General features: G+C 40.5%; 1 protein-coding gene across 1 annotated transcript in view; it reads right to left on the bottom strand.

Moving 5' to 3' along the window:
* sema4ba (sema domain, immunoglobulin domain (Ig), transmembrane domain (TM) and short cytoplasmic domain, (semaphorin) 4Ba) overlaps positions 1-24,547 on the bottom strand; it is a 42,469-nt gene that overhangs the window by 10,680 nt on the left and 7,242 nt on the right. The window contains 2 exon segments of the mRNA XM_020612560.1: positions 119-279; positions 8,252-8,672. Of these exon segments, the coding sequence (XP_020468216.1) occupies positions 119-279; positions 8,252-8,369 (279 nt within the window). The 5' untranslated portion in view covers positions 8,370-8,672.

Here is a 24,547-nt window from a genome sequence, read left to right as displayed (position 1 = left end):
TGGACTTCGGGGACTGTATCAAATTTATAACCATATATGCGAGATCTGATTTTAAGTACATTCATTTTGAAATTAAATACTGTATGTGGTACTTGGATAACAGACGCTTGAGTCTTACATTTCTCTGCAGCTTGACTGAGCTGATATCAGACAGGTTGAGAGCAAAGAGAATCTCCCGAGCACCAACGTACAGCATGCGGTCTTCTTTACTGAGAAGGACAGAGGTGAAGTTGAAGACTCCACCGACTGAAAAACTTCTGATTGTCCTCTCCTTCACATCTGGAGAAAATCAGAGAAAAGAGGCAAAAGGTATAATTCATGAACATGTGTGCTCAGGTTGAACACGACAATTCAGTACATTGTTTGTTGAAAACCATTAAAAGCTGTTGAAAACAGGAAAGTCACTTGGATATGCAAATTAATGCATTTTGTAGATGTTTGTGTGTGTGGGCACAACATTTGATGTACTTCACAGATATACTGTGCTGTAGATTTCCTCTTAATTAGACACAATCACACAACGTTCATCTTCTGACAAGCCTCACTGAGTTTCTCATTCTTATGACAAGTACACAGCCCAGAAACATTTAGTGTGTTTTAATGTTTATGGGATTTTGTGACTTGAATTTAAATTTCATAGAAAAACAACATGTATAAAGTGTCTTGAATGAACTATGATCTACTTATAAACAAACATTTTTTAAAGTATTGTTCCCGACTTTATTAGCACCCATTTCAGTCCATTTTACTGCTCATGCAAATGAATGGCTTTGTTTCAACCACACCAACACATCCTGTCTGTGTTAAACCATCAGCTCTCCTAATCACTGCTTTAAAGGCCGTTTATGTACAGTATCTCAGATCTGCAGCAGCCTGGCGGACTTCACCGCCAGCCCAGCTTGAATCACTTGCCTTAATTGCATGCCAGCATAAACAGAAGCAGGAGCTGATGGGAACTTGAAGAGACTGAGCCTTTGAAACGGCACCTTTAACCCCCCCCCAATACCCCGTAATATGATGTGTGAAGGAAAAAATAAACCAAAGAACTACTTTTATTTTACAAAGGAAGGTCCTTTAATAATATGTTTTTCTCAATTGTGTAATTTCATGTTAGTTGGACACATGTTTTTTTAATGATTTATATAAAAATTACTGCTCTAAGTGATGGTACAGTAAATTACCGAGATAGGGAGGAGAGGTATTAGGCTTCACTTTTTAGAGTTAAGATTTTTTTGACTTGAAGAATGTAACACCATCCTTCCAATATCTCCAAATGATGTAACAGTACAGCACCATAAATTTAAGATGGCATATTCCAATTTAAGCATTTGTCTTAATGGGCAATCATTTTCATATAACCATCAACTGAACATTAAACATTTTATAAAGAAAATTCCACATTTATGGCAAAGGTAGCAAAATGGTATATAATTTATTTATATTTATTTGCTAATGAAGAGTTGCTAATGGTCAATACTCCCACCAAAGTGAGTGAACAGGGCCCAAAAAATCCTGCTAAAATTTTGCAAGACAACCTTTTTTGTGAACATGGGGATCATTGATGGTAAAAATGATTTTCGGTGACTTAAATCTATAAAGAAATCTTATATATAACAAATGAAAAATATCCTACTTCGTTCTCCATTAACAACTAGACAGTACTCAGAGAGTGCAAACCTCAGCCAAACACCTCATTGTTCCCAAAATGCCATTATACCAAAAAGCAATATTGTAGTCCAGATGGAATAATGTGCCATCATTTTTATTGATAGTAAGCGTACACTGTGGTGCAAACCCTGCAGTGCATGTGACCTAATATAACCTCACTTCAGTGGGTAGGTACAGGAGGTTAAGAGACTTCCTCCCCTTTGGGAAAAACGTGTTAATAGCAGTTCATCGCCACGACAACAGAGCGCCAAACTGTAGTTAAATCTGTCTGTAAAACCACAAGAGGCTCTGCTCTGCATACTGTGCATGGACCCACTGGGGCCGTCCTCTCTCCATTTCACTATCATTACAGAATAAATGGAGTGTTGCTCCATGCCAATACCATTTCACCACTTTCCATCCTCTCCACAGAGCCTCAGCAAATTTAACTGTGATTTACACAGAGAGAGACAAAGGTCAAAGCCAAAACAAAAACTTTGAGGGATTTTGACACAGGAGGATATCTACATAGTTATCCTCTGGAGTCAGATCACCACCGTCATACTTGGTGACCACAGCTGACAGAGAGAAACAATAGAGCCTCTCGCTGAGTATCGTTAGAGAGATCCAGGAAGGTTTACAACCGTACAAGGCTTTCCATTTATAATTTCAGAAAACCAATCTTTAAGTGTAGACCTTTTGATTTACAGTTCTTTATTCCTCTGGGGGGTAGGTAATTGTTAAATGGTATATTATGGTTAGCACCGTGTTTCGCTCTCTATGACTGGTCAGCCTTAAAACGACAAGTTCAAATTACAGCAAGATTGTTAAAGCAGCTGTAATCAATATTTTATATGCAGTAAACAGTTACAAAGTATGAGCCTTTTAGTGCCTCTCAGCTTTTTGTTTTGTTTCTGCAACTTTAGCTCAACAGATAAAGAGCCAGCGTTTCCCTCAAGGGTTGATGGAGGAGTCATGAGAACCAACGCAGTCCTGAGATCATCAAATTTTAACCAGACTGTCACAAGTGTATCTGACTTGAACTTGTCCTCCTCTCCCATCCGCACATTCCACAGTCTCCCCTCTGTTGTTGTTTGACTGAGGTTGATTCCAGAGGAACCATTTTATGATAGTGTTGTGGTTTACACCAGGAAAAGGGAAACAAACAGGACGGTTCAGAGAAAGACATTAGGGTTGAAAGAACAGCTTGTTTCTACCAAATCACTGCCATCTCTGCTGAACTGATGATAGAAACACCAGTCACAGGTCAATCAGACAGACGACTCTCTGAGTCTAGCTAAAAACGCTACAGAAAGAGTAACCCAGCAGGAAGCACTGGAGGGCTTTGCACCTCATCAGTTTGAGAGAGTAGCTTTGTCTGCTTCAGAGCACGTCATCTGTGACCCTTTATTCTGTGTAAGTGCATCAACAGTGCACTCAGTAGTTCAGCCTCTGGCAACTATAAGCAATATGAGATCATTGCCATTACTATGTAATTAAAAGTAATTTCTGCAAATGACACTGCTAAATGGACTGAAATACTTGCCTACACTGGCTTGCTAATCTATTTAGAGGGGAAATTAATTATATGGGGCTTAAAGGAATCCCTCTACATTTTTTTTTGCCATTTCCTGATGTGTCCAAAAAAAAGTAGAAAGATAATTAAAAGTGTGGAACATCCCCTCTAGAGGAGAACTGTAGAGTAATTTGTCCTTTAGTGACAGAGATCTAAGTATCTTCTTTTGTAGGGCAACTGTACCAGGCCAATTCTATCACTGCCCTCTATTATGAGGGGGCTGCCCTTATCAGCTGTATGTTCAGGAGATCAGATGATTTAAAGCACCGCTTTCTACTTACTTTTGCAACACTTTTTTGTGCAAATTACCAGTGAACTCTGCACAAAACTCTGCTTACAAATGGATCAGAATCTGTTCACTAGACAGTGTACTTGTAAACAAGGTAAACAAGGTAGACAACGAAACAAAGTCATTAAAAAATAAAAACAGCAGCTCTGGATTTTATTGCTGAGATGATATCTAAGCAGTTTGTAATTTTATAAAGGTTAGTGCTCATCGGTAGATAAGTGCAAGCAATACACTCATGATAGCTCATCTGAGGGATGTCAGATGCCCCATTTCCAGTCTTCTGACCATAAATATGATCTACATTCTCATCTCTGAGGAAATATGAGAAGGATGCTTGTGAGCAATAGTCTTACAAGAACAAGTTGACATTTTTTTTCCCCATTCAGCCAATAGGAAGATAACAATGAAGCCATGTAATTAATGTAAGACACCCTCTCACACCAGTAGTTTAATTAATATGGTAGCAATATTTGGCATATTCAATCATCAATCTGATACAATATTGTGTAGAAAAACTCTTGTTACTTGATCTTTTATATTATACGTATAACACTTGTCACAACATAAAATGTTTGCTTTAGATTATTTATAAAATTCAGCATGTTAGACTTTGTCAGGGATAGAATGATCAAGTCCTGGACCTATTTCTATTGTTGTCCTAAGTGTTTTGACAGGCATATTGACATTTAGAAAAAATAAAGAATATTACACCAAATGAAAAATCAGTAACATTTTTTCAGGCAGTGGACAAGGTAAAACAAATCTCTTTTCTTTGGCTTCGTCAGACTGTTATACATGTTTAAAGACTTTGTGCAGCGTAGAAAAGATTGACTTTTCTAAATCCAGTGGCGTTTAGAGTGACAGGAAGCTGCAGTGCCAACAGGAGACCCACTGGGTCTGTGTTACACCAGAACTCCCACTACTGCACCATTGTCTGGTGAGAGAAAGCAGGCCACGCTACAGCATTAACTAAATTATCCGCAGTAATTTTAATTTAGCTATTAAGAGCTGCTGCTGAATGGGTAATTGTACGGGAGAGTAAACCTGGGAAGCCGAAGGACAGAGACTGAAGCATCTGGAATGCATTAAGACAACAGGCCAAGAGGGTCAGTTCACCAGGAGATTCATTAGGCAAGCTGTGAGCCTGCTGTTTGCACTGGTAACTTGTGGGGCTGCATCTTGTTAGCAGGATATCATCTCTGCTGCACCATGCTGATGCTGAGATTGGTGGCAATTTTGAACAGAGCTTCAGGAGACACGTCATATTGTAAATGCTGCAAAAACAATAAATGCTGTGAAAATTGTAAAGAGCGATAAAGTATGTGTATTACCTATGAGCACACAGTGTGGTGTATAATGAGGATAGAAACAAATTGTTAACATTTAAATAAGACACTCTCCCTCACATCTGCTACACCTGTAGTTTGCACCTCAGCTTTCACGGATCCCATTCCCATAAAAAGTGTTGATGGTGCAAAAATGTGACCCCAGATTAAGCATAATAATGTAAACCAGCTGCACGTTCATCAGGAACTCACCATGACCCCATCCTCCAAGGCCTGAGCATAAGGAACCAATGAGACTGTACATGAGGTTGTGACATGTTTTTAACTGTACAGCAACATTCTGACCTGACCAGTCTGACCAGTCTGTGTGTTTACAGCAGCGACTGAGGCACCATCAGTGTTTTCACAGGGTCTGCTGAGTCTCATTTATGTCCCCCCCCCCCCACACACACCCATGTGGACTGGGTGTCATAGACATCGGCAATATCAGTATCATGAAACTAGTTTATTTCAGTTACTGATTATTGCTGGTGTTTATTTCCTCTATTAGTCACTTTATCATTTGGTAAACAAATAGTCAGAAAACAGTGAAAAATGCCCAAAGCACAAAGCAAAGCCTTCAAATTTCTTGGCATCTGACCAACAATCTAATAAAGCCCAAATAGTTCATATCATATATAACACAAAGTAAAGCAGAACATCCTCAAGCTGGAATCATCACTGCATGTACTGTGATATACCTGTACACACTGGTGGACTCTCATGGACTTTAACAAGTGATCTAGTGGCGCATGTTTAGGCATTCCTACCATTAAAACTGTTGTTTGGCTATGTGGCATCAGCACAGTATTGAGAAGCTGTTATCTCATTTGACAGCACTGTAATTTTGAATTACTTGAGTCTGGTCTAGACATGACTTCTTTTAAAAAAAATTGAATGCCTTGATTCCCTGTGTGGCTGTGTGCACCTTACCAAATTAAAGCACATGTGTAAAATTCAGGGGCTGAAAAGACCAAGAGGCAAAAACAAGTAAACAGCTTATAGGTGTGCCTTTAAATAGCATTCTAACACACTAAGCCATTCAGCATGGTCTGCATTAAAGCCTGGAACTAAAGTGGAGAGAAAAGCAGATGCAGCCTCTACTCTGTGAACCCATGATTCGTTCTGATAGGCGCATAATGAAAACCAGAAAAGTGTTCACACCATAACACATACAAATCCCCATTCATTATTCATGGCAGATTACACTTCATTAAGACAGAGGTGGGGACCAAGAGACAGGGAGAGAGTAAGAGAGAAGATGAGGGGAAGTCGGTTTATGAAAACGTTACCAGATGAGAAGCAGCCCAGCAGAGCTCTGGCTTGTCTACACTACTGAGATTCAAGTATGAACACCATTGAACACTAGCTGGCATCCAGGCAGGACAGAGAGGACCAGAAGCCATGACGGGATGAGGCGGTTTCTTTCTGCTGTATAAAGTTTGGGTCCCTGAAGCCTGCAGCTTTGCATTCTGCTTTGATACTGTAAACACAATGTGACAAAGTCTTTCTGCAGGAGGCTGGGAAATGTCAGTGTAGCTGAGCTGACACTACACAGCACAGCAACACAACTTTTGTCACCAGGTCCTGCTAATCATCAACTTGATTTAACGTGTTCTTTGCCTTACATTGGAATCTAAAACCTAAACAGAGAAGGGAGTATGGCGGAAGCACAATGGGAAGCACTGTCACATCAGCGGCTCAAGTTCGGTTTTTGGGCTGGCTATGGCTTCGGAGGTAGAACGGTTCGATTCCCATTCTCCCCAGTCCACATGTTGAAGTGTCCTTGGGCCTGAACCCTAAGTTCCTGATGACCAGAGCAGTTGCCTGCAGGGACAACCCCGCCATCGGGGTGTGAGTTGGCTGCCTTGGTTCTGTGTCGGAGACAAATTTCTTTTGTGTGTAACATACTTGGCTAATAAAAGTGATAATCAGCATTAAATTTGGTTTTTCAAACACCACCGTCTTCAGTCATTTCGGATTTAATTTGTCAGGCTTAATGAACAAGCCAATGGGTACATTTGAAGTCACTATGAGCCCTCAGCCATGTCTAGATAGATCAGAAGGACCTGATAAAATGACTCCTGTATTACAGGCGACGGTGACCATGTCTGTTGTTAAAGCTGTGTTACTGCCTGCATGATGTCTTTGCTTAACCTCAGCTGCATATACTGAATGCATAGCATATATACAACATGTTTCAGACATATGGGTTTTGCAAGTTTTATGTTGATGTTTAACATTGGCTGCACACCCTAAAAGCAAATCGGAACAGGGAGAGGTATGAAGCATCTTTTCAGTGCGTGACTGATGGTGTGTGTTGTTGTGAAACGCTCCGTCGGGGCCAAGCTGTGGGTTTTGTAGAGGCTGACAGGTGAGAGAGATTATCTGTTGATGTTGAGAGCCTACATGTGGGAAGGTGCATGCTGAGACAGGTGAGATGACTGACCTTTTGGAAAGTTTGCTTGGCACAGAATTAGCTACATACTAGAAATTTTATCCATGTCTATACCAAGGAGAGATCTATCAGCACGGTGGCATTAAGACTCTAATGATGACTGAACATGAGGCACTAACCACAGTTCAATCACTGAAAGTCTGCACTGATCACATAATCCATCATTGTATTTTATTTCCAAGAATATACTAAGATGCAATAAATGTTTAAACCCAACTTGTCATCTCAAATAAGCTAGTACATTATTTGACTAATTAAATTAGTAATAATAAAATCACTACTTGGCATTAAGAAAACATGCTGCACAGAAATAATACAGCATAAAAGGATAAAAACATATTTTTGGCAAGCACATTTGTTATGTTTCTGTGCTGGCTGGACGGTTTCACATTCTGCAAGCAAACCAGAAAATTCAGATTATGTAAGAGCAATCATTCTTGAGAGACTATGTCAGACTGCCCTCAGTAAGTCGCAGCACAATAGGCCTGTTCATTTTGTAATTATGTCTGACCTGTAGGTGCCTGACACATCCACCTTGATGGAGCTGCCATCCAATGTGGATCTACTTGGATTTAAATCATTATAGTGTAGACAAACACTATTTCACCCACTTAAAGACTGAGCTCTTACACTGGACGCATATAAAATGTATTGATTTTTTTCAGTGGGCAGAGTTAATACACTGAGGATGCCACTGGGAATTACTTAATCAGCCCCACAAAGTGCCAGTATACTTTGCTATAATCAAGGTTTACTAAATGCCAAATAATTTAACAGAAGTCAGCTGCTGTTGTATAAAGTTTTACCTTTGGCCAGCTGTGAGCTTGCAGCAGCTCTACTGCACAGAGCTGCTCTATTTATCAGTTTTTAAACCATATGCCAGGTGATGCTCTTCATGCAAAAGGGTCTCATCAAGCTTTGGGAAAAAAAAATCTGAAAAAAAACAAACAACTTACTGTAGGAAAAGGTGAGACGTGGAGTGACATCATTTTCTGTGACAGTTGTGTGAATGCAACTAACAAGCAGGAGAATGTAGGCGGGGACACACAGCCAAGCCATACTCATTGTCCACATGCCTCCTCAGGACCTCCAGCCAACTTGCAGGATTTGCCTTTCAGGGATTTGCGGAATTCATGAAGAGTATCTTTTTTAACTTGTGTTTATTTTCTCTTTCTCCCTCTCTCTCGCGCTCTCTCTTCCTGCAGCTCCAAGCTCCTTGAATAGAAGGCCTGTGCACTTGTGAAGTCAGGGCACTGCTTTGGGGCTGCAGACGATGATGCTGGTTTGGAATGATGATCTGTGACCTCAGCGCTACACAGAAAGCCTCCGCCAGTCAGCTTCCATGCAGGCACGACACCGCAGGGTTTCAGGTCAGATCTGTGAAGATGCAAGGAACAACATTCATTCAAGTTAGTGATTTGTAGAAGGTCACTTCAGCATGCTCACATTAACAACGCTAACATGCTGATGTTTAGCAGAGTCATTCTTTACCATATCCACCATTCTTTTAGTGTCTTAGCATGTGAATACAGCTCAGGTTGATGGGAATGTCAGTTTTGTAGATATCTGGCTATAAACCCACGTACTGAGCAAATTCAAATGACCGTGATGATGGTGCAAGAGGAAGTCACCAAAGTGATTAAAGTTCATTCTCTAGGAAACATGAATGTCTGTACAAAGTTTTATGGCATCCAATAGATGTTGAGATATTGCAGTCTGGATCAAAGCAGTGGACTGACAGTATTTAGCACAGAGAAGCATATTTCCTCTCACAAAATAAACATCATCATCAAAACAACAAAACCAAAGTCCACATTCTCTATAAAGTTTGGCCACAACTAAACCTTTCACTATGCGTTTCAGAGTTGAGGTGGTATGATACCGTTTTCAGTTTCTGTTCAGCGGGGTACGAAAGTGATATGGCTGTGGTGATAATTAATAGAATACTACATGTATTATCTTTGCTGCAGGATGCGTTTGTCTGTGCTCAGTGCTCAGGTCAGGTTAATCTGATAGCGTCTGCTACTGGCTATAAACTCCACATACCTGCTCTATTGTGCACTGTATGAGAAAGAAAAGAAAGCAGAGATTTCTTGGAAATCTTCGTTAAAGCTTAATGACAATGAAAAGATGTGATACCTAAATAACAGCTCATATTGCAGGAGTTTTTGTTCATTGTTTAGAGCTTTCCTGGGTTCAACTTTTGTTTTATTATTGAGTGGTGAGAAGTAGTGTTTGTATACCATATAACCACTGATACTATAAATTGTTTTGACTTCCACAGGTCATACAAGGCTTTATTTCTGCCCATACTCTGGAATTTATGGTGATGAAACTAGCTAGATATTTGCATAGGCCTGCTGTTGAGCACTTCTCAATCAATCAATCAATATATATCCCTGCAATTTATCTTTAAGTTATTTTTTCCATCTAAGAATTAACATAAGCTAAGTCCTTTAACCAGTATGGCAATCAATAGCAAAAAGTAGTGAATAGCATTGTTCAGGGTTATTATCAAGAGGTCCTGATGCTTGTTACATACACAGGCGTGTCCAAATTGGAGCCAGGTAGGTTGCATTTAGAGGAACAGGAAGGTAATCATGACACCCAAAGAACAATACACTACAGAAGTAGAATTAACCTGAATAGGGGAAATGCAAGCAGCCACACTGTACAGTACAATGTAGCCTACAATACGTAGAGAAGCAAAGAACTGAAATAAGTTGTCTGAAACAGGGTGTTTCTTTAAGTCTTTCAAAATAAAAAAGAGAGTTGAAAGACCAAAATCTCTTTTTCACTGGTGCACCGTCCAGATTTGTAAATATAAAGGAAAAATAATCAAGCGTGTCTGGACCCTAAAGAATTTGGATCTACAGTGGTGGGACTGTGACTGAATGATCATGATGACAAAAGCAGATGAGGTTAAAGGCTTCTGCATTTAAAACTCCAGACTGGGTCAGTGTCTGATGTTTTTAGACAACGCCCCCCTGCCAATCAGCCTACGTGATGTCAGTAGACTGTAACACATTCAGACAAGGACGACAGCCATATGCATCATTAGCATCCTTTGTGTGGGAAAAATCCAAAATGAGCAAAGGAGCTAACATTAATTCTGGGTTTGTGTGACAGTCAGAAAAAAAAAAGCGCACATGCACCGAGCTGAACCCGACCGAGGTACGTAAAGAGAGCTCAACTCGGCGTGAGTGAGAGAACAAGGGCCCCTGTGACAGCACAGAAATCTATATGCAACTCTGCACTTCACTGCTCTCTCCTGCATGATGCATAAACTGAATCATCCCTTTCACTCGCTACACAGATGTGAGTGCACGCTCTGGCTAGGAATGATACTCTCCCATCTCTCTGTCTATGATCTCCTCTTAAAACACTACACTTTTTGTATAACTCCTCCAGCAACATATCAGTCTTATCAGTTTAACATAATTACTGCATATGTCAAACATTTACTACAGCTTATATAACAGCGATGGCCTAAGGACACAATAAGATACAATAATAGAGACTGAGATAGTGCCACATGTCCATTTAACCACAAAGCTAAATTAATTAAAGTGGAAGATTAAGATCATTTATTACCCAACGAACACTAAAGATGTTCTTTATAAGACGTGGCAGCACTTTCACATAATAAGGCATTACACAGTGTCACCTGTAAGTCCAACAAACAAAATTATTTGTTTTTCCAACAACATATTGTACAGAATAATGTCCCCAGGGCTTCCTGTCAGGCTGGGAACAACCTGCACCAACCAGACGATGCATATGTGTGTGACACTATTTGAGCCCGTCCTTCATATACTGTAAATATCAGTAGTAGTTTTGATGGTCCATGAAGTGGAAATAATTTTCTGAGAATCAATAAATACCATAATATGAAGCCATAAGAAGCTCTACTAAGAAACAGGAGTGAATTCCACACAAGAAAGACCTGAGCCATGAACAAATGGCTGTAAAGATTAAGATCAGCATGAAACTGAAAGCTTATACAACATGCTCAACCTCTGATGCAAAGAAGTATTAATACTGTAGTAGTAGTATGAAACTTTACTATAAAATGGTATTGGCATTTTATATACTACAATAAATGTTCAGACATCATCTTTCTCAGACTGTAAAAATTACTTTACAGCAGAGAATGTCAAAAAAGAGGAAATAAATTTTGTGTTAAAACAAACAGGGAAATTCCCAGTACCCTCCACCAGTCAACCCCTGTGATACAGCCAAAACTATCACTATATATCACTAAATGGCAGTGGCCAACCAATGCCAGCTCTATTTATAAGACTCTCCATGTCTTATAAATAGCACCACTGCTGAAACAGGTGGCACAACTATTAACATTTGCCATCGGAGAAGAGTAGAAGGGGTCAAGGCTCCCTGGATTCCACATGCTGCCTGTTGACTGGAAAAGTGTTGACTGATAAATACGAACTTTTGGCACGTCTGTCATCTCAGAAAGCCACCTGCGCACACACAGGCACGCTGACCAGCTACGTCACACCCTTCAGACAACCCAGGTCACATGCTCCCAGATGTGGCCTTCAACCTCAGATGTGTGAAGGAGCAGATGTGAGATGCTGAGGATGTCATCTGTCATGAGATGCTTTAATGGAGGAGCACAAGTTCACATATGGGCAGAGTGGCTGATTCACTGGCTGAGCAGTGTGGGAGTGCAGTGTCGAAACAGTCGTCAAACGGTCCTACTTCCTCGCAGATCTGAAGACATCTATTTCTGAGTAAGGCATGACAGCACCTCGGTCACAAAGCTTAAGTAATCGGGTCAAAGGGACTTTTGACAAAACCACAATCACAGGAAATGCAAAGTAATCTCACATTGCTCTTATTACAGTGACTAATTTAGTAGTTCCTGTTAGTCTGCATTCAAACAGACATTTGCCCCATGTTTAGACAACACAGGGGCCGGGCACTGGTGAGGTGTGTCCATGTTTGAGTAAGTCATTGTAATAGGATACAGGAAGTCCAGCTGGAGAAACAGATTTATGTGTTTACAGCTTATTAGATACAAAAATGCAGCACAGTGGTTTGTAATATTCACAAACAGGATTTTACAGTTTGATCTCAAGGTAAACAGCAGAAACACAGCATTCACGTTACAAAATAATCCACCAGGAAACTACGCGATTGGCCAAGGCAGTGCTTTACTAAATGTCACAATCACATTGTGTGGCTAAAAAAACGAAACTAGGACTAATTTCTTTGCTCCACAACAGTGTATTGTTTTCCTGTTTGTGCCAGTGTACGCATTACTGTAGTCTTTTCTGTTTAATGGTGCAGCCTTCTTTTGTCAAACATAAATTTAAAGGCAGCTAGTGGTCAACTTTCAAAGGACTTTATAAATAACTAGTACAACTCAATCATGTTCTGCAGTGAATGGAAATTTAAAATTTTCTATGTCTGATTAGATGAGAGTCTGAAGAAATACTTTTGCTTTCTGTCCTACTCGATCTATTTTAAATCCAATCCCCAGACCCAGCTAAGAGTAATTAATGGCTCATTCATCCCTGAGTGAACCATACAGCACTAATTATGACCATATGCTAGTCCAAAGACTTTTAATTGCCTAATAAAAATCTTATTAAACTATTGAACAGAGATAGTGGACATTTTGAACTTAAGGTTCAGGGGAGTTAAATTCATCAAGCTGGCTTCTCCTCTTGGGATGGTGACACATGGTCGGAAGTTAGGAATTTTATCACAAGCACCGACATTCTAAAACATCCCAAATTTGAAGCCATCAGGCGTTAAGAATGTATTGATAGATTACAGTAATGTATGGCTGTGAAAGTGGATGAACATATTTCATCACCTCTGCCTTTGAACCCTATACAAGTGCTGAAATCAACCCTGTCTCAGTAGTGAAAATATTGGAAATGATATTCCATTTCATTCCATTTCCTCCTTCTGTGCACATTTCCATAACAGATGTGGAGCCAGCAGAAGCAGCTTGCTGATGAAATGTAAAGTCGCAGAGCCGGGCCTGCTCTCGCTATCAAGGCCGGAATGGGTAAAAGCAGAGCAGCAGGAGTTCCACAACAGACAGGAAAGTGCATTAATATAATGACTAGGGAAAAGGATAAAGAGAAGCAAACGAAGGGGCAAGGACACCTTTTTCTATTCTCACTTTCCTCATCAAACTATTATTACAATATTAGTGCTTGCATGGAGCTGGAAATCACCTGAGAGTGACTAATCTCTCCAGACAAATAGATGCAATCATGTCTTTACTACTATGTGACTGTCACTTGCCCCTCTTGGCTCTGTGCCTTTTATTTTCTGGTACTTGAGCCAAGTCTTCCCGTCAAAACGTGTCAGACAGACATGTCAGATAAACCTGGATTAAACCTGTTCATGTGTTGTTATTAATGAACCCACAAGCATGGTAAATACTGAGGGACTGAGGACAAACTGGCTGAAGTTTATACTTCTCTCTTTTTCTCTGAACTCTATTCAGTTTTTAACAATCCAGTGTAAGTTGATCCACTTTTCGGAAGTAGCGTGGTCTGTTGATCTCACTGAAATGGCCTATTTCTTCCCTACAGTCTATTTTACTGTTGTCACACCCTTTGCTGTGGATGGGAAAACCTACAGTACATCTTTGAGAGCATTGGGTCTTATTTGATATACCTTCCAGGCACTAAGCAGGCAGCTCATTATACACACTATTTATTATTCAGTTATTACAAACACTAAAACAATCTGTCTATAATTTGTCTGTTTTTTTTTTCCATATCTCCCTTATATTAGTACTTTTAAGTCCAGATACCCATTACATGATTCCTTAGCGAATGCAGTGTAGTATGAAGTCCAGATATTCTGTTGACATTCAACTATTGCTGCAACTCATTGTTGTTTTTACTATAATAGATATTTATACTTTAATATAATAAATATTACTTAGAAGACAATGAACACCAGTGCTCTGTAAACAAAACCAGTGACTGAATCTTATCTGCTTTTGTATTTGTGTAGAACAAATGTGTAAAACAATATCTGTTTTATGTACAAGCTGAAGTTCTAAGGTTACAGGTTCATAGCTGTAGTTGATCCCCAAAGACTTGTTAAACAGCATAGTTTGGGCATTAGTAAATGTATTTATTTGCTAATCCCCTTCCCAGAACATGTAAAAGCACTACTTGTTTAATGTCCTGCACTGTCTTTAGTTGCTGATAGAAAATTCAAATCACCTCCATGAGCAGGACTCAGTCACTCAGCTCTTGACTCAGTCTTCTTACAGTTACTATATCATACTATATACCGGTTTTCATGCTGCTGTGACATCATTGCAAAGGCTTTGGTGTCACAGTAACAGTCTGGAACAGCCAAAGAAGTTGTGACCATGTGCAGCCGAGCAAAAGCAATAAATTCATCAAGGACTAGTTTAAGAAAGAAACACAATCTACAGTAGGCTGCACAGCATGATACCGTCTAGTGCGCAGTTTTAGATATTAAAGGCCTATGTTTTTATGAGGGGACCTGGCATCTGCCAAACACAGGTGAGAAGCTGATTCAACTCTGGCTGCTGTAAGTAGGTCAAGCCTGCTGAAACACTCACTCCACTTCTAAACGCCTGCGCCTGTTTGCCATGCATTTGTGTCTGCGTTTACTGGAGTGCAATACTGACCAAGATAAAGCAAGTGCTGATAACACGGTGTCGACCTCGGGTGCTTTATCTGGCCTGTTCTTGTTTACCGTCACTAACCTGATTTGTTAGAACAGATAAGTGTGTGATACACAGCTGCGGTATGGTGAGGTGGCTGTTTAAAAACTAATATGAATGTGTGAACACTACTGTCAAAACTAAACACTACAATTATTATGTCATGAGTGGGCTTAATTTGGGAAATCTAGAGCTATAGCTTTTAATTGATAATATATGAAGCTGCCAAACAGAAACCAGTCACTGGTTAAAATTAGGATTTTTGAAACAATATTGCATTTGGATAAATCCCTTAAAAAATTGTTCAGCTGAAAAAAGAAATAATGTACTGCATTAATATTTGCTTCCCAAGTAAATCGATGGACCGTTCAAACACTGACAGTGCACTGAAAGATTTATCCTCTTTCAGCTGGTGCGGCTTCTGTGAAAAAGACAGCGGTGTGGTTGTTCTCCCTTGATGTCCGCAGCAAGAAGCTGCACGCATTCCAGTAGCTTAGAGGCTTAGACAGAAGCTCAGTCTATAGGCCACTGGGCAAAGAGCTGAACACATCCATCACTGTGAGAGACCGATAAAAGGCTCAGAACGCCCGCTTCTCCACATGCCCATCAACGACACAGACCACAGACCCGCTTTCAACACAGTGCGAGAGGTTTTCAAGTTTGTGAAAAACATCATAACAGTTAAGAGTGAACCAGGGCTCAAGGTTTCACAGGTATCACACGTCGACCTCAGTGTTCTCTATACAAAGCACGTGGTAGTGTAATCAATTATCTTCCTGTCAAAAGACCAATCAATTAATTGGCAAGTTGTTTTTCCATTATCAATGATCTCACTAAGTCTTGTTAAGCCTCACAAAAAACGTGTTCAATTTTAAATCAGCTCAATTTTACACAATGAGATGTTACTCTGGGACATATCAATAATATGGGGTGGATCATGGGAGCGACTTGCATTGATGAAATCACTTAAGCCTTGTGAACAGCTTTTAAACAAAGCATTATATTGTCTGCTTTTAATCTTCATTTAGTATATTTGATCTCATTTTAATGATATTTTATCTTCATTTTGTCTCCAGTGGTTCTGGTTTTAATGCTTATTGTTTTTAATGCTGTTACTGTTTATCTTTGCCTTTGCACCTTCAGTTGCCTCTGTGTATGAACTGTTCTGTGTAGATATAGCTGCCTTGCCCCGAATGAAGGAAAATCTGATACTTTTGTACCGTGAAGATGAATGACAACCCAGGGAGTGGTGTGTCCGTACAAGCCGGTGTAATCAGGTTCACATGGGCTCTTCAGCCAACTATTGTACAACCTATTGGAGAAGGCGCCTGTGAGAACTAGTCCGGTTGTGTAATTCTCATTTATGATGCCTCAAGCAAAACCCTAGTGACAACAAACAGGAGAAATGTGAAATTTGTACTTTGTTGGTGTTTTAAAAAAGTTAGTATACATCAAGCACTTGGGTTGTTTTTTGGTCTCTTTACACTCAGATTAAAGACAATGCAAGTCAACTCTGTGAACACTGAAGCAATTCAAGAGTCTTAACAATGCAAGGACTGGCTGTCTGATGCTCTCTAAATAAAGGTCATGAGATAGAAAAACAGTGAACAAGTGATCCCAAGGCAACAGATACGTTACAGACGCACAGCTGTCTTATGCCTGTGGTTGTACTGGTTCATGTCCTCCTCATCTCTGACTACAATCCTCCACGTCTTAAAAGTGGCTATCGAGCACAAGTCAAATCCTCTTTATTTAGCAGAGCACATTAAAATATCTTTGTGGGAATAGCCTGTCCCCTTTATGTGGGGTTTGACAGTGGGGCAGCTGCCCTCAACATGCAGTGACCTCACCAATAAGATCAATAGCAAGCTGCACATTCCTCGCTCCAAGTCTTTAGGAGTCACTTAGGCCTGAGTATTCCAGCCATCCAAGCCATCTTGTGAATCCTTCTGCACACTGATATTTGGGGTAAATTCCAATCATTGACGTCCAAAATCCTAGACAACCAGATTTGACCTATGAGGGCAGCAGATCTGGTAAACCGTACAGAGGAGATGAGATCTTGTCACTCAAGAGTACAACTCTACAAGTCATGCAAATGCAGTCACTCAAGGGCAAATTTGTCAAGCTAGCATTGCTCAGCTAAGTCTAATTTTACATGTTTACACATCACATTTTTCCCTGAGCCCTTTTTCATTTTCCCTTTCAATCATAGTGTACAGTACACAGCCTACCACACAGCTAAATAATGAGGCCCACATTAATGCCATGGCTAGATGATTTAATGGCTGACTGCCTATTCTATATAACCAGACAAGCATAAGAGGGGGATTAGCAGCATATCAGATTACAGAGTCCAGTGAGCTTAGTGCAGGTATACAGGCAGATTTTTACTATACAGTATATCACGTCTTGTTAATCGCTGTGGAGATGGTATAAATTTGTTCATTCTGGATAGTAAACAGTTGGAAGAAAATTATAAAGATTAACAGTTTAGCAAAACTGTACCACAGTTTGTAACACAGTTCATTTCACTTTTAATGTCAAATTGCCATTGCCAGTTAGGTTAGAATGGCATTTTGAAGTTAAAACAGACCACTGAAGTTAATTTAGCTTTTTGTTTGCAGTGAAAGCCTACACTAGTGTGCTGCTGAGATGCAATCAGAGTCCAGACACGTCCATGCAGCGACCCAGCCCCCACAACTGGATGCGTGTAGGCAGGAGCTGATGTCACGGAGAGATGGAGGTGAAATGATCTGTTACTAGAAAGCTGAGCCTCTTCAGTGTGAGATCAGAACACGCAACATGTCCTCAAGAAATCTGCTTTCACAACTTGCACCTAAGGGCTGTTCAGCATTGTTGCAGCCACACAGATAAAAAGGACTAAATTATGAAATTCTGCAGTTCATACTATGAAACCATGTTTTTTTTTTTTTTTTTTTTAACTTTTAGATGTAGTTCTGGTTGAAGCAGAAAAAACTATTATCCAAAAGGATGAGGCACATTCCTTATAAACCAGAAAAGGTCAAAGTCCTAATAAAGTTTACTGACATCAGTATAAAAAGTCAACAAATGGATTAAGAAAACATCCAAGTCTTCTGTTATCAAATATCTACTCTGCTTAAGTGTCCCAAAGTCACTGTATTCCCACCACCCCTAGCTTTTGTGTAGCCTTTCCATGGAGCAAGCAAGTGATTCATCACATTATTTATAACCTATAAGATGCAAGTTCAGTGATCGATGAGCAGGGACATAATAGTCTTGTCTGTGTCACAAACAAAAGATAAGGAGAAGCAGAAAAACAAAGGCCAGAACACATTTCTCTGTATCGACAGCTAATTTTAATGCATTGCTATTTCACAAAGTAAGCTCAGAGTATTCATTAATTAAAAGTGTGAACGACTATAACATTACTGAGAGTTTTGTGTGTCACCAAGAAATGTTTAGAGTGTTATTGGGAAGGGAATTTGTGGTAGAGGATATTTAAAAACAACTCTGACTAAAGTAGAGCTGATAACATGAAGAGAGCAGAACAAGTTATGTCACATGCAGCATAATTCCATGCCAACCTAGAAATAGACAAGATAACATTTATGCTGTGTTACTGGGAAGCACTTATTGATTCTTTGTCCCCTAAACCAAAAAGACCCAGTGACCACAGCAGAAGTAATACTGGGAGGAAAAAAAGCATCAATAGTGTTAATTCCTGTGAGCTTAAACTGCACCTGCATGCTGAAAAGCTTCATCCCACCCAGATGTCTGGAGCAACTTGCTAGACCGAGAGCCAGCACATCTATAACTGTCTTCTCAACCACGCAGACACTGGTGGACAACTGCCAGAGAGAAAGCAGAGACACAGGGAGATCCGAGCCCTGCAGCCACTCACGCCACACAAAAAGTGCTGAAGGAGGCCATAAGATGGCTGGTGTGCTGTGTCTTAATATATCACATCTTCAATCAATTTGATGAATTATTCAGACAGTGCTATCTACTGTGCCTCTCACCTAAAACATCTGCCCTGCCAGCCTGCCTGTCAGGTCTGACTTACACTCTGGCCTGCCACAGGAAGCTTTTAGTCTGCTGCTGGCCTGTGGTCTTTGTTCCATTTAGCCCCCTTCCTCTATCTATTTCCATCTCTTGGGCTAGAGGCATAAAGCACTGAGGGAAAGGAATTGTGTTACTGTGTCAAAAAAGAAGCCATCTGTATAAGATTAAAAAAAAATTTACAGTGCAAATCTCTGGTTGTCAAGGCTGGGGTATGCTCTAGACACAACGTGGTGTCTGACCGTATCTGAAGGTGAAAGTCGGACAAACACAAATATCATGAGAAAAGTCTGCTGTCCTATAAAGACGACACGTGTCAATGTACACGTTAAGAAGGGACAGAGGAAATGTAAAACACAAAACAAGAGCTTGAAGGATAGGTTCAAGCCATGCTTACTTTCTCACCTCATCACAACTGGCCTTCTGACTGTTGGTTTTAGAAAGTTACAAAAACTGTGGGATACAGTTACCCTCCCAAGTTGTGGGGCAGAGGAAGTTCCAGACACTGTTTGGCAACCTGTCTGGCACTTTGGGCAAAGCATTCTGACCCCTTAGCCATCACATGACTGGCAAACACGTGGCTAACCAAAGTCTGGCATTACTATAAAAATGCCACATCTGACAAAAGCCTTTGACTTTGGGACAACAAAGAAACACTCCAGCTCTCGGCTACATCACACACACCACAGAAAACTGAGCAGGCTGTGTTACATACTTACAGCCCATTACAGAGAGGAGTGTTTGTGACTGATAAAAGGTGCACACTTGCCTTCCCCCTGCACTGTTTGTGGATCTTAGCAGAGCATGAAATGAAATACTGGCATCACTATCCTCCCTGCCATCCTCCTTTGCAAATTTCTCATTCATGACTTTCAGCAAGAGTGAATGACTACACTCCTGGGGCTGGACTGAAGAACACGTGACCTGCACAGTGTCCAGGGTTACACCAGAACAAGTTTGTCTGCTAGTCAGCAAAGTGAAGTGTGCTTCAACTATCTTACTGCACCCTGTTCTATTTCTTAGTAAAGAATTACACTGTACATTAATATTATAAGAAGAGAACAGCTTGTTTGCAATGAGGCAATTACAGGTCTGTGATCAGAGAGTTAGAGCAGAAATGCCTGGAAGGGTCGGTAGCACCATTAGCAGTGTAAAGGGCACAACCTGGTATGCTCAGAGGTATCAAATCACAGTGGTGGGGGAAGGACTGGCTACTAAAAAAGTTCAGTTGGAGGCTGATGCCATTAATGAGACCTGCTCTCTTACATCAGGTAGCATACAAACATATGAGTACTAACAACAAGATATGTGACACAGTGTAGTTGTCTCTTAGGTCCAGGAGTGCAGACATACACAGAGCTTAGAGGATTAATATTCAACTTTATTATTAAATAAGTAACATGTGAGATGATCAGGTGTGGGTAATGTGATAATGGAAACAACGTGAAGAGACAATCTTGCAGTTCTCACACTAGCCAATCAGAAATGCTGACATATACATGAAAACATACTCCACGTTTCCCAAAGCTGTTTCACAGGCTTGTGGACAGTTAAAATAAAGCCCCACAAGAAGGCAGTGAGGCCCCACAGCACTGTGTGCGCACTGTGTGTGACGTGTTTCATATGAGGCAGATCTGAGGGTCTCTGAGACACTTGGCCCAAACGCAACAAACTGGCTACAGTCCATGTCCACAATCATTTCCCACATCGTGGCAAAGAGCAGGACGGGGGATAAACAGAGGACCCCGCTGTGCTCCCAGAATGCATGTTTTCAGAGTTCCCATCAGTGAGTACACAGTAACAAGAGTCCCTGAAGGCCACTGTTTAACCTTTAGGTTACAAGTGGCTGGCCACTCCACAGCCCACCCCTGTCCCTCCCCTCTGTGCCTCAGCTATTAACCCTTTTCTCACTCATCTAAGTCAGAACAAACAGATATATAAAGAACATCAAATCAAATCAGATGAAATGAATCAAAGGTCTAGAACAGCTATGAAATGGACTTTGTGGTGAGATTATTTTGTCAACTGCTTTTTCATGGTCAAAATGAACTTGAATCCCAATATTTTAAGGCAACATGGAAGAGAAGTCCGTAAAATGCTCAGAAAATGTAGAAATGTAATCATCTACAAGTCAATGACAACTAGAGAAACTTCATCTGCTGATAAAGGTTGTGTTAAATGATCTAAAGAAACAAAAGCTTTAACCAAATTTAGACAGACAGCTAAGTTCAATGAACAAACAGGATGTGAAACATCTTTAGCAGACATTCGTAAATATAAACTTGTGGTTTCTTAAGCCACCTTAAACAAAATTAGAAGTCTCCCAACAATAAAACCTTTTTATAGCTTTACAACTCCTCTGTTCTGCAGAGACAACACTGTGTTTTAAGACTAGCTTTCTTTATTTGGCCAATGTTGTGCTTCTGCAGTAAGCATAGCTCCTGTCTTGGAAGGCAGCACATAATATGTTGGCTCAAGTTTAAAAACATGCCTTGAATTTCTTTTTGAAAAACAAAACAAAACAAAAAATTCACAGTATGATCTAAACTGTGATCCAATTCAGAGCTGTGCACTTACCACGTAATTTTTTGCCTGTAATTGCACACATACCTTGTTTAAACTTGTCAGTGTGAAATCTAAAGTAACATTAGTAACACCATACTGTCAAAGGGGAAGTACATACACAGAAAATCACAAGGAAAAGCTCCCTCTTGCACACACACACACACACACGCAATGACAGGGACAGAGCCATCCTGACTGTATAAACAGATGAAGAAGAAGGATCGAAGGATCAGAGCTGCCTAATGCTGAGAAAATGCCCTTGGGATATGCTGACAAAATGGAAGCCTGTGCATATGGGGCCAGTACAAGGGATTAAGCTGTGATAAAATCATGTGATTTATTTTTTCTTTGTCTTTCCCCTCTGAACAGATTTAGTCATTTGCAACAGGTTGTTGCTTTGAGCTGCTTCAAAACACACAGGCACAATTTCATCTCTCTGCTCATATCCCTTTCAGCAGACTTGATGTGTTTTAGCTCTGCATCAAACACAGGCTGTGACGTTTTAGCATTCCAGATAAACTTTGCAACAGTTATATTATCAGGCTTAGACTGCAAGTGACTATCACCATGTTATAAACTCTATTTTCCTGAAGAAGTCTGGATTTAAGGCACCGATATATCAGGCACCGTGCTTTACAGACGAGCCAAAGCTTTTCTGACAGCATCATACAGTCAGTTCATTGTCAAGGCCGCTGCTATCCAGATTGCAACTGCCAGCTGTTTTCTTTGTGGATCAAACCAAAAGAAAACAGCAGGGCAAGGTCAGCACAGACAGGTTCGTCTTCTACCGCAGGCAGATGAATTTCCACATACGAGGATGTAAAGTACAAGCTCCCTCTGTCACAAATGAGATAACATGGTTGGTTTCATTCCACCCTCTTGTAGGATAATCAGCCATTCTCAAAAATTCATGAAAGCTCCTATTTATTCAAGTTCTGCCGGGTCTTTGTTGATCATTTGAGGATATGTGTCTTGATTCAGAGAGTGTTCTCACATGTCCAGCTGCCCAGTTAGAACGTGCTAGACAGACTCAGATGGACTGGCTTTTTTTTTTTTTAAAAGGGATATCAAGCTGTCCTTTGGCCATATAGGATGTCAGTGATGTTGACTTTTCTCTGCAAAATCAAAGAGCAACTCAAAATGCCATTCCGCTCCAAAATGCGTTTTGCTTATTGCTACCTGATTGGGATTTGTGCTCTTCACCATGCAGTCTGTTTTCAGATGCTTGATTTTGTGAAATCACAAGTCAATCATGTTCCAGCTTGCAACTTATACAGGTGTGATATTAAAACATGAAGCCTCTAATACACTGAGAATGGCCTTGGAGACATATTATGTGTTTTGAAATGAACAATATAGTGGATGTAAGGGAAAAACATGTGACAAATGAAATGTAACACATTTTTAAAGTATCATAAGAATCATTTCAAATGAATTATTGTCTTAAAACATGAATGGGGGACAGAGGGTCTTTATATGTAAAATAAGTAAATAACACCAAAGCCCACACCAATCACTGAAAATAGCAGAAATTCTCTTGTTGCTTCACAAAACTGTTTGCTTTGCCAATCTCAATACACAGGGGAGGGAGTCTGAGAGCTTTTCAAGCAAAAGGCACTTGGCAATGCACACTTAAAAGCAAGCAAGAAGAGTTAATAAAAATCTTCGGTTGACTTCCTCATTGACTTTTGACAAACTTTTCCGTTTATGGTTTCCATCTATTAACTACCACCCACACTTCTAACAATTTGGCATTAGTCTCAATTGTGCTGCGAGCCGTGTGTGTGTGGGTGAGGGATTTGAATTTCACACAGTAACACCTGATGCTTCTCTGCTCACAAAGACTCCTCATCAGTTTGACTGTGCTGGCTCTCAACTATCACAGCCAGACACACCAAGACAATTAGGATGTTATGTTGATATTTATGTTCTCGTTCTCACCCATCAGCTTTTCCACACTCCTCTGGGTTCACAGACATTTTTCTAGCTAGGATAGGTTGCTGTCAGCCACGTTTACTAACGCCACAAACTCACTCCTGATGAGCTGTGCTTTGGCTTAAAGAGTCAGAGCCGTCCTGCTTTTTTTCTGAGCTACTAGAGACGCTCACACTCAAGCCAGTAAGCCTGAAAATATGAACACACCCACTTAAATGTGCGTCTCCAAAGAAAATAAGACTTAAACCAACATCTTTTAATGCAAGGGTAGCTCCTACATGTACACAGTCACCTACAAATATGATACACACACACACACACAGGCTTACACTCAGACTGGGTCTTTAATGACCCTCCTGCCCTGCTATCACCTTCCCATAAAGACCTGCTGGAGAGAGTGGAGGGCTGTTTCTTGTCAGCTCACACCCACTTTTCCCTTTAAAGAGAGAAGCTAACAACAAACCCCATGCAGGCTTAGTCATAAAAAGTTCTTTAACAGTATAGGGACAGCTTACCGGTCTCTTTTCGATAGGTAACCAGAACTGCAGTGAACTCACATCAATGATTCATGAAGCCATGGCGCCACACAGCTAATAAACACAAGGGTATAATCTCTAAAAAAAAAAAAAAAAGCACTACTTACATTTGGTCCCACTCAGCTGTGAATCAAAAACTTCTGTCAGATCTTAAAAAAAAAAAAAACATCGATTCCTTCTCCAGGAAATGTCAGGGGCAAATTCACAGAACCAACAGGGTTTAAAGCTCTAGCATCTGACAGCTCAGAGTCCGCAGGTCCACGCTCTCACTCTCTGACAGTGTGATACTACAGCCTGGCCACGAAACACGGCGGGAGCTCCTCCCACCACTCTGTCAGGGAGAGAGGGAGGAAAGGGTGGGAGAGATGAAGGGAGGCATGAGGCAGTGGAAGGGAGGTGCACTTCTCCACATGATCTTGAATCTTTTGACTTAAACTGCCAAATGTGCAAGTATAAATTGTTTCTGTATTTGCTAA

Source organism: Monopterus albus, unplaced genomic scaffold (genome assembly GCF_001952655.1).
Source record: "Monopterus albus unplaced genomic scaffold, M_albus_1.0 scaffold5.1, whole genome shotgun sequence".
NCBI classification, from domain to species: domain Eukaryota; kingdom Metazoa; phylum Chordata; class Actinopteri; order Synbranchiformes; family Synbranchidae; genus Monopterus; species Monopterus albus.
This window is presented reverse-complemented; position numbering and strand designations above follow the sequence as displayed.